At 44.3% G+C, this 15,620-nt stretch overlaps 1 protein-coding gene across 2 annotated transcripts in view; it reads right to left on the reverse strand.

Moving 5' to 3' along the window:
• The window catches only part of ELMO3 (engulfment and cell motility 3), a 49,618-nt gene that overhangs the window by 8,875 nt on the left and 25,123 nt on the right, over positions 1-15,620 (reverse strand). For both annotated transcript variants that reach the window (XM_073605581.1, XM_073605582.1), the window contains 5 exons: positions 8,486-8,622; positions 8,232-8,395; positions 5,436-5,548; positions 2,743-2,847; positions 338-420 (listed from right to left, as the gene is read on the reverse strand). In XM_073605581.1, the coding sequence (XP_073461682.1) occupies positions 338-420; positions 2,743-2,847; positions 5,436-5,548; positions 8,232-8,395; positions 8,486-8,622 (602 nt within the window). The remainder of the gene's footprint in view (positions 1-337; positions 421-2,742; positions 2,848-5,435; positions 5,549-8,231; positions 8,396-8,485; positions 8,623-15,620) is intronic.

A 15,620-nucleotide genomic window follows, 5' to 3' on the forward strand; every position in this document is an offset into this window, starting at 1 on the left:
TGCAGACATCTGGGTGGGGCTTACACTAGTAGGGTAGTCAGTCCTATGGTATAAGAGGAGGCGGGGCTTACCCACAAGTATACTGCCATGGAAAGGAAAACTACAGATTGGTAAGTATCAAATTCCCCAGTTAACTTAGAATTGCTCTCTGTCAGTGACCGTACTAAATTCAACAGAATCATCAATCACCTCCTGGGCTGGTGCTCCTATGACAGAAAGTGTGATAAAAATGATCTACAGCAGAGCAGTGTAGAAATAAAATGGCAAAATGCTGAACAGATTTAATCAATGTCAGTATGAAAACCAACCATACATTTCATAGATCCAGAGGACTCACCTTATTCTGCTTCCCTGAACCTTTCTCCTTTATGTGAGGACAATCCTTTCCTGTCAGAATATATTTTATATCTGCAACTGGAACTAAAAAGAAAAAAAAGCATCCGTTACCTCTTCAGTATACAATAATCTGTCACCTCCTCAGTATACAGTCCCCCCACACACCCCAATAATCTGTCACCTCCTTAGTATACAATCCCCCCTATCCCACCCGCTACAATAATCTGTCACCTCCTTAGTATACAATCCCCTCCCTCCTTCCCACCCGCTACAATAATCTGTCCCCGCCTCAGTATACAGCCCCCTTCCTTTCCCACCTGCAACAATAATCTGTCACCTCCTCAGTATACAATCCCCCCACACACCCCAATAATCGGTCACCTCCTTAGTATACAATCCCCAGCCCTTCCACCCGCTACAATAATCTATCACCTCTTCAGCATACAACCCCCCTTTCCCACCCGCTACAATAATCTGTCCCCGCCTTAGTATACAGCCCCCACTTCCCACCTGCTACAATAATCTATCACCTCTTCAGTATACAGCCCCCTCCCTTTCCCACCTGCAACAATAATCTGTCACCTCCTCAGTATACAATCCCCCCACACACCCCAATAATCGGTCACCTCCTTAGTATACATTCCCCCTCTTCCCACCCGAAACAATAATCTGTCACCTCCTGAGTATACAGTCCCCCCACACACCCCAATAATCTGTCACCTCCTTAGTATACAATCCCCCCCATCCCACCCGCTACAATAATCTGTCACCTCTTCAGTATACAACCCCCCTTTCCCACCCGCTACAATAATCTGTCCCCGCCTCAGTATACAGCCCCCCCTTCCCACCTGCTACAATAATCTGTCACCTCTTCAGTATACAGCCCCCCTTCCCACCCTCTACAATAATCTGTCACCTCTTCAGCATACAACCCCCCCTTCCCACCCGCTACAATAATCTGTCACCTCTTCAGTATACAGTACCCCCACACACCCCAATAATCTGTCACCTCCTTAGTATACAATCCCCCCCCTTCCCACCCTCTACAATAATCTGTCACCTCTTCAGTATACAACCCCCCCTTCCCACCCTCTACAATAATTTGTCACCTCTTCAGTATACAACCCCCCCTTCCCACCCTCTACAATAATCTGTCACCTCTTCAGTATACAACCCCCCCTTCCCACCCTCTACAATAATCTGTCACCTCCTCAGTATACAACCCCCCCTTCCCACCCTCTACAATAATCTGTCACCTCTTCAGCATACAATCCCCCCTTCCCACTCGCTACAATAATCTGTCACCTCTTCTGTATACAACCCCCTCCCTTTCCCACCTGCAACAATAATCTGTCACCTCCTCAGTATACCGTCCCCCCACACACACCAATAATCTGTCACCCCCTCAGTATACAGTCCCCCCACACACACCAATAATCTGTCACCTCCTCAGTATACAATCCCCACACACCCCAATAATCTGTCACCTCCTCAGTATACAATCCCCCCACACACCCCAAATAATCTGTCACCTCCTCAGTATACAATCCCCCCACACACCCCAAATAATCTGTCACCTCTTCAGTATACAGCCCCCCCCTTCCCATCCGCAACAATAATCTGTCACCTCCTCAGTATACAGTCCCCCCACACACCCCAAATAATCTGTCACCTCCTCAGTATATAATCCCCCCACATACCCCAATAATCTATCACCTCTTCAGTATACAGCCCTTCCCACCCGCAACAATAATCTGTCACCTCCTTAGTATACAATCCCCCCACACACCCCAATAATCTGTCACTTCCTCAGTATACAGTCCCCCCTACACACCCCAATAATCTGTCCCTTCCTCAGTATACAATGCCTCCACATCTCGCCTCTTGATACATTTCCTCTAGGATCGTTATCTGTATATCCAGGGGCCTGGGCCATCCTGTCATGTCATGTCCCTGCTGGATAGCAAGTTGTGCACATAGATGTGAGTGTGCATTTGTTGGAGTGCATTCCTGCCACTGGGCATGCATACAGGCCAAGGGAGGTATTTAAACGTCTTCCTTTATCGTGGCTGGTACTGACAATTCTTACCAGCTACCTACTTTGTCTGAATATTGTTCTTAGCCTTGCTCTATACTGAATCTGCTCATATATTTTGTCCCCATTGCTCACTGCCCATTCCTGCTATTCCGATTACTACTGCCTGCTATGATCTCTGCCTGATCCCTGATGTCTCTATCCTTGATGGGGTAACCCTGGTGACGTGATATCATCTTGCAGCAAAGTAGCTTGGGGGCCACTAAGGTTGTCAGCCTATCATTCCTTGATAACCAAGTTTTCACTTAGACCCCATGTCTCGAGGGAGCCCATGTCACCCATCATACTCATCATAGTACAAACAGACTCACTTTTTGATGCAAGCATTTCAATTGGAGGGTTATCGATGTTGTCCTCAAGGTCCCCGTAGTGCAGCACTTTGTGGTTTGGGGACAGGCGGCAGAACCAGAGTTTATCTAGAATAAGGGAAAGATTTGCTAATCCAGGAGGATTACACATCTTCACAATGAATAAATCAAAAGAGAATAAGACAGAAGTCATGAACTGCTACCAGTATTTTATCACCCCAGGCACTGTGCAAACATTGGCATTAGTGTGACATTAAAAGATTGGCACCAAGCTATCCATAGCCTTAGGGACTCAACAAAGGATACTTTTTCGTGGATGAGGTGAAGTATCTTGTTTTGTTCTAGGGGTTGCTTTAGTATATGGTTAATAGTTAGTATGAAGAGTTGACTTTTTTTCTAGTTTTGTATAGAGTAGGGAATGTTTAAAGAGTATGTTACCCCAATATTTCATATTCCTGATATGTGCCTGTTTGTAGCATGTACTTGTAATAAAAGGTATCCTGTTCCCTTTTGTATTGCTTTTTTTGTGTGAAATACCTGGTTATCCTACCACCACTCCCTTTGCTTTCGCATTTTAAATTGACCATGCTAGGCAAATAAGCACGTACTTCCCAGCGTGGTCAGTTTTCTGGCTGTGCTGGGAGCACAGTCTGCCTATCCTCCAATGGCCAAGACTTGTGCTGGCACACCCCTCTGCACAGCTTTTTACTTGGAAGATCAGTGTATTTATTTATTTCAGGTACTTATATAGAGCCATCAATTTACTCAGCGCTTTACATATACATTGTACATTCACATCTGTCCCTACCCTCAAGGAGCTTACAACCCAAGGTCCCTAACACACATTCATACATATACTAGGGTCAATTTTTTTGACAGGATCCGATTAACCTAACAGCATGTCTTTAGAGTGTGGGAGGAAACCGGAGTACCTGGAGGAAACCCACGCAGGCACAGGGAGAACATGCAAACTCCAGGCAGATGGTGTCGTGGTTGGGATTAAAACTTTTTTTTTTTTTAATCTATACACAAATATTTTGTCTTTGATTTCTATTTTAAACTCAATGAGTCGTTTTACAAGGTGAGGGTTCATGTATACTTTAAAACTACTGTCAGGTGTGTCATTAAGGAGATTTCCCCTCACTTTCTGTAGAAGGGACACAGCTAAAAGTAAGAGGAAATCTCTCCAAAGTGAGGGAAATTGCCTCTTTGACAGTTGTCACCAATGGAACATTTCCTCTCTCTTCCTGGTATGATGACAACTGTCACATTTTGGATTTCCTTTCTTAGTGATCCAATGCTGAGATCTAGTTAAATCATTTTTGGGGTGCAACTGCTTCTCGCCCGCATCATTGTAAAATGATGGAAGGGTGGGAACCCTATTGTTCTGGGAGGACATCATATGACGTCTTCCTGAGAACGGGTCGCGCGCCGGTGCAAGATTTTGGTGGACACAGCGGATGACTGATCACTGCAAGTGTCATGTAATCCCTGTGACCAATCACAGCAGACCACGTGACAGTTGTAAACAATGAATGGTTTCCTTTCATGCCATTCATTGTATACAATTGTGTTGCTTGCTGTGATTGGTCACAGTGATCTCACTGGTACAAATAGGGCCAATCACAGCCCATCTGGACCATGTGATTAGCTGTGGCCAATCACAATAATACACAGTGTCATTCAGTAAAAATATTTGCTTATAGCAGTGAAATTCACTGCTATAAGCAAATATAGTATGTAAAAAGAAAAAAAATCCTGATGGATTAACTCCCCAGAGTGGTACAGTGTTACTATGGTAACAATGTATTTCTCTGGTCACAGTATGTAGAAAAAAAAAGTAAAAAAGAAAGAAAAAAAGAAAAAAAGAAACATATTTTAAAATATTAAAAAATATTATTATTATTTCTTTACATACTGTCACCAGTCAGTGTCCCTGGTCACCACCACAACAGTTATAGGATGATGCTGTACTGCACTGACAGTATGTAAAAGAAAGAAAAATGTGAAAAAAACACAATTTTTTTTTCTTAATTTTCAAAAAAAGTGACCAAAAAGTATAACTTAAAAACACATTCAATGCACTTACTAATTATCTCAGACTATCTACTTTCCAAAAAGGGGTCATTTGGGGGGTATTTGTATTGTCCAGGCGTTTTTGGGCCTCAATAGATAAAATAGGTTGTCAGTACAGCGGGATTAATCAATTTTCATATATATACCATAGATTGTGGACGCTATAATTTTCCTACAGACTAAAAAATATAACCCAAATATACACTGAGTTGGGTTATTTTCACCAAAGAAATGTAGCAGAATACAATTTGGCCTAAATTTATGAAGAAAGATTATTTATTTGCAAAATTTTATAACAGAAACGAAGAAAAGCGCATTTTTTTTTAGCCTTTTTTTTGTTTATTTACCAAAAGAAAAACCCAGTGGTGATTAAATTCCACGATAAGAAAGCTCTGTTCGTGTGAAAAATGTAAAAAGTCTAATTTTTAGATTTAGAAATGCCATATGGGTACAGTTTTGCATGACCGCGTAATTGTCAATCAAAGTGTGACAGCGCTGAAACATAAAAATAGGCCTGGGCAGGAAGGGAGTAAAAGTGCCCGGTATTGAAGTGATTGATAGATCAAACTGGAGTTTAGTAAGCCCCAAGCTCTGGCAGTGTCGCTTTTGCCAACATTTACCCTGTCTCCTTCGACTGCTGACCTTCCTGAACTTGGTGCCCTCACACAGGAAGTGGAGTCTCTGCTGTCTGATCAGGTTCAGGAGTTCTGGTTGAAGCTGCTCTCTTAGTTCCCTAAATAAAAGGCAAAAGTTGAGATTTATCAATCTGTCACTCGCTGCTATTATTTTCTCTGGTTCACAAGCTTCTGCAAAGCATTTGGAAAGGTCTCAGCAATCTTCCAGCCTGGCTGTTTTAGTGTTAAAGGAAAACGCAGGTGCAATATGGGGATGGAGTGGCGTCATTATCAACAAGCAGCTAGCAGGCGTCAACAAACTTCAAGCAGTACTAGACGGTCAGCATCTTTGATGTTCACCTAAAGATGGGTGGTCCTCAATGTTGCAGGGAGCAGTGCTGTCTATACCATTACATGTCTGTGACACCTATGTTCTCAGTGTTTCAGACAGACTGACACTGGGCTTCATTTAACCCAGAAGACAAAAAATGACTGCAGGAAACAGCTCCAGATTCTAGCTCTGTGCAAACGAGCTTAAAAGAAAAAAAAAAAACCACTAGTGCTCTTGGCAGAAACAAAAAAGCTAATTTTGAGCATTTTTTTGTACTAGCCTTTAGGAACATTGTGTTTTTTTTCCTGCCAGAAAAAAAAAAAAAAAAACACAAAACAGTAGAGGTTTTCTTTGTGCCTCTAAACGCTGAGCTTAAAAACGCCTCTAGACTACCTAATGTGCATGAACACATAGGATAACATTAGCTGCTTCTACAGGCAAAGCGCTAAACTCCTCTAGGAGCAGCGTCTTTTAACTGCTTGCCAACTGCATCACGATAATGAACGCCGGCAAAGTGGCCTCCCTGCGCTGGATCACGTACCTAGTACGTGATCCGTGTGCTCGGGCAGGGGGCGCACACGCTGTCACAGCACATGCTGATCACCGTGTCCCGGCCGATGATTGACCGCCGACACCTGGTGATGGGCTCTGAGCGTCCACGAACACAGCTCTCTGAATGTAAACAACACAGAGCTGTATTCTTCAGTGACAGGGGATCTTGTTGTTTGTTCATTTCCTGTTAAGTCCCGCTGATCGCCACCATTACTAGTATAAAAAAAATAATAAAATTACAGTATATATTAAATAGTTTGTAGACGATATAACTTTCACACAAACCAATCAATATACACTTATTGGGACTTTTTTTTTTACCAAAGACATGTAGCAGAATATATTTTGGCCAAAATTTATTACGAGATTAGATTTTTTTTTTAAATGTGATTTGTTTTGTTTATATAATAAAAAATAAAAAACCCAGAGGTGCTCAAATACCACCAAAAGGAAGCTCTATTTGTGTGAAAAAAATTACGCGGTGACGTACAACACTACGACGAGCCAAGAAAATGAAGTTCAATGCTTCCGAGCATGCGTCGAATTGTTTCCGAGCATGCGTTTTTTTTGCGCTTCGGAATTGCATACAGACGATCGCATTTTCAGATAGGAACTTTTTCCAACTGAAAAAATAGAGAACCTGCTCTCTCAATTTTTTGCTGGCTGGAATTCCGTCAGCAAAAGTCCGATGGAGCATACACACGGTCACATTTTCCGACCAAAAGCTCTCATCGGAGTTTTGCTGGCGGCATTTCCGATCGTGTGTACGGGGCATAAGGTGAATTCTGAATCAATGTTTAACCTCCTCAAACTGGAGCTGAATAGTACCTGAATGGTGCTGTTTAAAGCTTGCTGTACACACTTGTCTTTTACAAGCTGAAGCCTTATTAATAAACAGACATCTCCTTATCTATGACCTATAGACTTCATTCTGACTCATCGATACAACACCGATCTCTGTAGGAATAGTGTCATAAATGAAAACTATATGTGTAATGTTTGAGCACAGGCTTAAACTGAACCTGACCTGCAATTTGGGCTGCACCATGTGGTCATGGCATTACTGTGTTGGTCTTCAAATATTGGATACCAGACCCTGGGGGTTCAGGAGGCAAGATTAAAAGAAACCTTTCCTGAGAGAAATGTGGGGCTGATCTGGCTGACCTCCTGTTCGAAACCCTCTTTGTATGGCTATTCAGCTAAGCCACTGGATCTGGAACAAGTATGAAGGTTAGGAAAGGTGGAAGTTCTCATCTGCATGTTTGTTCCAAATCAACGACTCAGAATATTGAGGTGAGAGAGTAAGTGTGACAGCCAGGAAACTGGTACTTTAAGAATAAGATGAAGTAATAGCAGCATCCATGTTTCTCTCAGTAAAGGTTTACTATATGTCCACCCACTCCTCCAGGTACGGAGTCCCACCTGTTATTCAGTTGTATAATGCTAGTGCTTCTACAGCCCAAAAGGGTTCTAGCATGTAACGTTTGTATGACAGGGGCAGGGTTTCATGTCAGCTTGGACAGAAGTAGAAGCCCCAGATTCAGTCTGGGTCTAGAATCCAAGAGCCCCCATCAGAAATCAGTTTAAATACTAAAATAAGTACTTTGAAGGAAACCTATGCTTGAGAGAAACATGAAGGGCTACAATTGTAGCCCTTTCTCCTGAAAATTGTCACTGCCAAACACTCTAGATTCTTCTTGAATCATTGACTTGGAACAATATGCAAATAATAAGCTCCAGGCCAAAAATCACAAGGGTCAAGGGATCAGGCATGACTGACAGGCAATTAGCATTTTCAGAAGGAAAAGACTAATGGCAATTTTCCTGTTCCTCTTGGCACAGGTTCTCTGTCAGTCACCACGGGGTGCCCACAGTTTAGTCAGGCTCACTTTAAGTTGGCTTTGTGGTGCATTTCTCACATCACAGGTGGGGAAAGTGCTTCATCTTGGATCAGCCTCTCCTCCTGACGTCTGCGAAGAATCTCACTGTAATTCAGGGATGAAATCTTTGTCCTGAAAAGGTCCAATGTAGTTGGTGCGAGGGCAAGAGTGCGAGAAATCTGCTCCTTCAACACATGCATCACCTGGGCAAATAAGAACAACAAGCTCACAAAAATGAGAAGATCAAAATGAGACTTAAAGACATGAGAAGCTCATAACAAGGAGACAGAAACCTTCTCAAAGTCCTCCTGAGTGGCTCTCATCTCCTTCCATGTCTTATTCAGCACCTGAATGCAGACAGAGAATAGTTCCTGCATGAAATGGTCTTGTGCATAGAAGAGAGCTTGAAAGCCTTGGCCTGTCTCCGAAGCTGAAATATCACAAAAATTAAATTAAGTTTTACAGATACCATTCTGAAACTTGATGAGCTGGAACAGGACACCAGCTTCATGCCATACTCAACACCTAACGCAGTTCACAAATAAATAAAGCAAAAATAAGTTTGGACTTACTGAAAAATCTATTTCTTAAAATGCATTATTGGACACAGAAAAAACATTCAGGAACATCGGGTTATCCTGCTGCCATGAGATTGGACACTGGCAAAAAATAAGCTAAGGACAGCTAAGGAGAACCCCTCACATTCCCAGCATGCTTCAGTTTTGTAAGCAAGCACCGATTGGAGTGGAGTGGATTATAAAAACTAACTGTAAGAAAAGAAAAGAAAAGAAAAGAAAAGAAAAGAAAAGAAAAGAAAAGAAAAGAAAAGAAAAGAAAAGAAAAGAAAAGAAAAGAATAAGAATAAGAATAATAATAATAATAATAATATATATATATATATATATATATATATATATATATATATATATATATATATATATATATATATATATATATATATATATATATATACATACATACACAGTATTTCATAAAGGTGAGTACACCCCTCACATTTTTGTAAATATTTTATTATATCTTTTCATGTGACAACACTGAAGAAATGACCCTTTGCTACATCCCCTCAAAATAACTCACACAGCCATTAATGTCTAAACCGCTGGCAACAAAAATATGACTTTTTTGTCATACTTACCTGTAAAATCGTTTTCTTTGAGTACATCATGGGACACAGAGTCAGGCTAATATTCATTACCTACTGGATTATACGCCATCTCCAGGTGAATGGACACTGGTAGACCAAAGGTCTTTAGACAGGAAGTGATCCCCTATATAACCCCTCCCATACATGAAGTACTTCAGTTTTGTAGCAAGACTGAATCCTCAAAAAGAGGGGAGGGACCTCTGTGTCCCATGATGTACTCAAAAAAAAGGGGGGCACAGAGTTAGGCTAATATTCATTACCTGCTGGGACATCCCAGAGCAATAGCCTTGAGGGGAGGGAGACACCCTGGCAAACAATAGTCATCAAACCTTATACGGTAGCCCGCAGTATACTGCGGCCGAAAGCCAAATCCTCGGCTGCTCGAACATCCACTTGATAACATTTTGTGAACGTATGCACTGAAGACTAGGTAGCAGCCTTACAAATCTGAGCCACAGATACCTGATGGCGAAAAGCCCAGGAGGTTCCTACACCCCTGGTAGAATGCGCTCTCACCCTAAAGGGAGGAGCTTTACGTTTCAGACCATAGGCCTGAATGACCAATTGACGGACCCAATTGGCAATGGAAGCTTTGGAAGCTGCCCGCCCCTTCTTAGGTCCTTTTGGTAAAACAAAAAAGGAGTCTGATCCTAGGATCTCCGCAGATCTAGACAAATAAACCTTGACTGCCCGGACAACATCCAAAGAATGCAGTCGTCTCTCTTCTGCCAAACGAGGCTGAGAGAAAAAAGAAGGCAAAATAATGTCCTGATTTAAATGAAAGGCCCACACCACTTTTGGCAAAAAGGATGGAACAGGTCATAACACGACCCTGTCACAGTGGAGGATCAAGTATGGTTCCCTGCACGAAAGGGCTGCCAACTTCGACACCCTTCTAGCTGAGGTGATTGCCATCAGGAAGGCTAGCTTGCGTGACAGCAAGTCTAATGGAATTTCCTTGATAGGCTCAAATGGTTGTTTCTGTAACACAGACAGCACCAAGTTCAAGTCCCAAGGACACATAGGTGACCTAATGGGGGGAAGCAAACGAGTTGCCCTGCATAAAGGTTCGGGTCAGTGAATGGGGGGCTAAAAGCCTTTGGAAGAATACTGATAGGGCCGAAACTTGACCTCTGATTGTACTCAAAGCCAATTTGATTTCTACAACTGACTGTAGAAAAGAGAGAATTCTCCCAATCACGTATTTCCGAGGATGCCATTTTCTGGCTTCACACCAAGCAATATAAAACTTCCAGACCTTATGATAGATCTTCCTAGTGACAGCTTTTCTAGCATTCACTATGGTAGACACCACTGGTCCCGAGATGCCACGGTCCTTTAACACCCTGGCTTCAATAGTCATGCCGTCAAATTTAGAAACTGTAAATTGGAGTGGTATATAGGACCTTGAGACAGTAGATCGGGGCGCCGTGGAAGTGTACATGGCCCGTCTATTGTCAGTCTCACAGTCCATGGGAACCAGAGCCTTCTGGACCAGGCTGGTGCCACCAGAATGTCTGGAACTCCCTCTCTCTGAATCCTGCGCAACAAATGTGGAAGGGGAGGGATCGGAGGGAAAGCATAAACCAGGGAGTACTGGCTCCATCGAACTACCAGAGCATCTGTTCCGAATGCCAGAGGATCTCTTGTTCGGGACACAAACTGCTGTAGCTTGTTGTTGAACCTGGATGCCAGTAAGTCGACCTCTGGCCATCCCCAATGTTGGCAAATTACCTGGAACACCCCTGGGTGTAGGGGCCATTCCCCCGGGCAGATTTGCTGGTGGCTGAGATAATCTGCCTTCCAGTTCTCTACTCCCAGGATATGGACTGCCGATAGAATTGGCACATGTCCCTCTGCCCAGGCTAGTATGTGGTTCACCTCCTTCAGAGCTGAACAACTTATGGTACCGCCTTGGTGGTTTATATATGCCATTGCAGTGGCATTGTCAGACTGAACCCAGATAGGATAGTCCTAAAGCTCTGTTGTCCAGGAGTGTAGGGCCAGACGTACTGCCCGTAATTCCAGGACGTTGATGGGTAGGATCTGCTCTGTCCCTGACCATTTCCCCTGAGTTGTGAGCCCTTCTAGGGTCGCTCCCCAACCTGAGACACTGCCATCTGTATTCAGTACTCTCCAAGTTACTGGGAGGAAGGATTTTCCCTTTTGCAGGTTCTGATTCTGCAACCACCAGTTTAGGCTTAAGCGTGCCCAAGGAGATAAGCACATTGGATAATCCAGGGCTTGTCCTCTTTTGTTCCAAGCCAACAAGATGTCTTGTTGTAAACGCCTGGAATGGAACTGGGCATAGGGCACTGCCTCGAAAGACGATACCATCCTCCCTAGAGGACTCATACAGAGCCGAATGGAGGGTTGTCTGGTGCCCCTTATCTGACGCACTTGATCCTTCAGGGCACAGATCCTTGTGAGTGGCAAGAATACTCTTGCTTGGACCGTATCTAGGATCAGACCTAAATACTTTAGACTTTGAGCTGGTTTCAAGGCTGACTTTTCAGTTTTTATGATCCAGCCTAAGCTTTTCAAATACCGCACTGTGCATATTATGCTCTTTTCTAGAGCCTGTAATGAGTGATCTCTGAGCAGGAGGTCGTCCAGATACCCGAGCACCAGGATCCCTTGGGCCCTTAAAAAACCCAATACTGTACTGGTGTTATGACCTTTGTGAACACCCGGGGAGCTGTAGCAAGCCCGAAGGGTAGAGCCACAAACTGAAAATGACGTTCCTCTACTGCAAAACGTAGGAAACTCTGATGAGGCTGAAAGATAGGTACGTGTAAACACGCGTCTTTTATACCGATAGAGGCTAGAAAGTCTCCCCTCTGAAATCAGGCTACTACTGAGTAGACAGACTCCATCCTAAAGGACTGTATCAGTAGATACTGGTTCAGGGATCTTAGGTCCAAAATGGGCCTTGTGTCCCTGTTTGGTTTTTGAACCATAAACAGGTTTGAGTAAAACCCTGTGCCCCTTTCGGCTAAAGGAACCTCTACAATCACTCCTTGATGAACTAGATGATGTAGTGCCTGAAGCAAGAAGTTTCTTTTTGGAGGATCTGCAACTCCAGCTTGTAACTGTGGGATATAATTGAGGTGACCCACTCGTCCTGAATTATTGTTCTCCAGATGTCCGCAAAGTGCAGCAGCCTTCACACCCACTCGATGGAGTGGGGGCGTCCCCTCAAAAGGAGGGATTGGTGCTGGGTTTAAAAGAATTTTGGACCCAGGACTTTTTCTGGCCCTGGCCTTGCGGCTTGCCCATGGCCCTAGCGCCCTGTTGGCAGCGGAACTGCCTTGGTGCAGACATTTGAGGAAGCAGTCCCTGAGGTTTTAAACGAGGGACGTCTAGTGCTTTTCTTCACAGGAAGTAGAGAACTCTGCCCTCCAGAAATCTTTTGGATATATTTGTCCAAATGATCACCAAATAAACGTTCCCCATGAAAAGGGAAACCTGACAATAACTTTTTACAAGGAAGCTCGGCTGACCAGTTCTTAAGCCACAAAAGTCTGCGCATATGTACAGACAAGAGAGCCAAAAGAGAAACCTGCTGTATTGAATCCTTTAAGGCGTCAACACCAAAACACAGCACTGGAGGAATATCTGTCTTACCTTCAGGCAAATAATCCTCCTGGTTAGGCCTATCAGGCCGTTTGACCTGATCCTTTACGGACTGGCAGATACCAATTGCTGCAACAGCTGGCTGAAAAGTTGAACTGGCCAAAGAAAAGGAAACCTTTAATAATGACTCCAGTTTCTTGTCAACATGGTCTTTCAAGCCCTGTGCGTTATCTACTGGACAAGTTAAGTTCTTGTTTAAGGAAGAGACTGCTGCATCTATGGCTAGCATGCTCCATTTTTTGACAAACTTTTCATCCATGGGATATAAAAGGGAAAACCTCTTAGGAGGAACAAAAATCCTGTCAGGATGTTCCCAATCAGCATACACTGCCTGTTCCAACAGGGGGTGTAAGAGGAAAGCCTGTGCAGCCTGAAGAGGCCTCAGGGATCCCAAAGAGGACCAGGGGGGCTTAGTCACCTCTGCAAGAGGCAACTTAAAGGCAGAACTAACCATTTCGTTCAGAGTCAGGTTCAAAAGCCTCTGTGACTGTGAGGCAGACATCAACTGGATAGCTTCCTGTCCAGATTGCTCAGAAGCAGACTCATCTGCCAGGCCATCCACAGAATCCTGAGCCTTTAGCTCTTCCCTATCCTCAAACCATTCCTGCTCCAAACTAGGAGGTTCCGGGGAGGGGGAGCTTCTTGCCACCCTGCGGGATGGGGGCAATCATGCCAGCAATCCTGTGCTCTAACCAGGCTAAAGCTGAGGACAGTTCATCCTTGGGTGAAGCAGCAGCGTTGACTGTAGGCACAATACCAGATAGGCGCAGAAGCCCGGAAGCCTCTAGTCCTTCAGGGGATACAACACTAGGGATAAGGCTAGGTTCATCAGGAACTACTGATGATATAGGAGTGCCCTTTCCTATAGTGTTAGTCCCGCTCCTCTTTTTTGAAGACATTTACTAGCCACAAAAAGAGAGTACTTGGGTGTAGTATTAAAACACCTCAGAAGGGGGACCCTTTAATAGGGCTCACCAAGCCCCTATGTAACAATCCTGCTAAGCACCTTTAGCCTGTCAACCAACACTTGGTGACTCAAGTGACCCGGGTAAGAAGGAATAAACTGCTGCAAGTGCCTGTTCAGAGCCTGCTGTATGTCCCAGAGCTGACTTCTGGAAGCACCATATGCTTTGGCATACACAGCTTAAATAAGCTAGGTGTGCACTGGAACTTTCTGTGCGTGCATGTGCACTCACGTGCGTGGTCCTGGCGATCGGGCGTGAATCTTAGTATGCCCAAATACAGGCTACTGCGCATGTGCAGCGAAGCCGCGTGTGCCATGGCCGCCAAACAAACTGCTAAGTCCAGCAGCGCTTTTGCAAATGCATGTGCGCCATGGCTGCCAGCAAACAAACTGCTGAGCTCAGCAGCACTCTTGTGAATGCACATATGCCATGGCGAACCAAGGTGAAATTGGCAGACCGGTGTGTGCATCATACAGGTAAAAAACAGCCAGACACAAGCAAAAAAGGTACACTTTGCAAACGCCCACAGCTAGCCCAAAACTCCCCCGTATGGTCACCGCACACAGGTGTCCAGCCTCTAGCTAGTTTGACTGATTGTTACAATCACTGGGACACCCCACAATAAGTAAACACAGGGGTTTCACTTACCCGTCTAGGCGCAGGGCAGCTTAGAAACTAAGAGCCCAAACTTCACCCATCACGGCGGGTTCCTGTCACTTGAGGACCTTCAAGGACTGGGTACCCTTTTCATGTTTAGGGTCCATTCCCTTGGACTTGTACAGCACCCTGCAGGAATGCCTTAGCGCTGTGGTGTCCAGGATTTCACTACGCAGGGTCCAGCGCCCGGAGGCCGCATTACAGGCAAAACCTCACAGGATCTTGAGTCTTTGCGAGGCTCGGGTACCATTTATCTAAGCATATAAAGCCTGTGTCAAATGGATCCAATCGGTCAATCCCCTGATTCATTTAAGAACCGTTTGTGGGACTAGAGCCCTGGAGCTCAGAAAGCTCAAACAACCGTGCCATCCACCTTGCAGACACTGGTAAAAAACTGAAGTACTTCCTGTATGGGACTGGTTATATAGGGGATCACTTCCTTTGGTCTACCAGTGTCCATGCACCTGGAGTATAACCCAGCAGGTAATGAATATTAGCCTGACTCTGTGTCCCATGATGTATGAATTATTTGCCTTGGGCCTGGAGGCTTGGGGGAAATGGAAGAACATGCTTTAAGCCTCAGGAGCAGAGGGTTTCTCAGAGGCAGACTTTTCCTTCTTTTTCTTGGTCAAAAGTTTACTCCTCCCCACAGTGCCTTCCTTAATCAAGTTGTCCAGGGATTCACCAAAAAAGTGTTTCCCATCAAAGGGCATATATAAGAGGCACTTCTTAAATTGATGCTCTGCAGATCAACAAGTCAAAGGGTCCTTCACATATGTACCAAAAGTGACTAAATTCTGGATTTTTATTTTATATGGTCTGCCCACACAATAAAGCAGGGCCACAGGCATGTGGTCCACTTGAATGGAGAACAGCAGGATCCATCAGGATAGATTCAGGATGCCAGGACATAAACTTGGACCAGATAGCTAAAGTTCGGTAGATGGACATGGTTGTAATGACAGGCTCTAGGGCAGAATTTACAAGGGAGAATAAGACCTTAGA

This window comes from Aquarana catesbeiana, linkage group LG11 (genome assembly GCF_042186555.1).
Source record: "Aquarana catesbeiana isolate 2022-GZ linkage group LG11, ASM4218655v1, whole genome shotgun sequence".
NCBI classification, from domain to species: domain Eukaryota; kingdom Metazoa; phylum Chordata; class Amphibia; order Anura; family Ranidae; genus Aquarana; species Aquarana catesbeiana.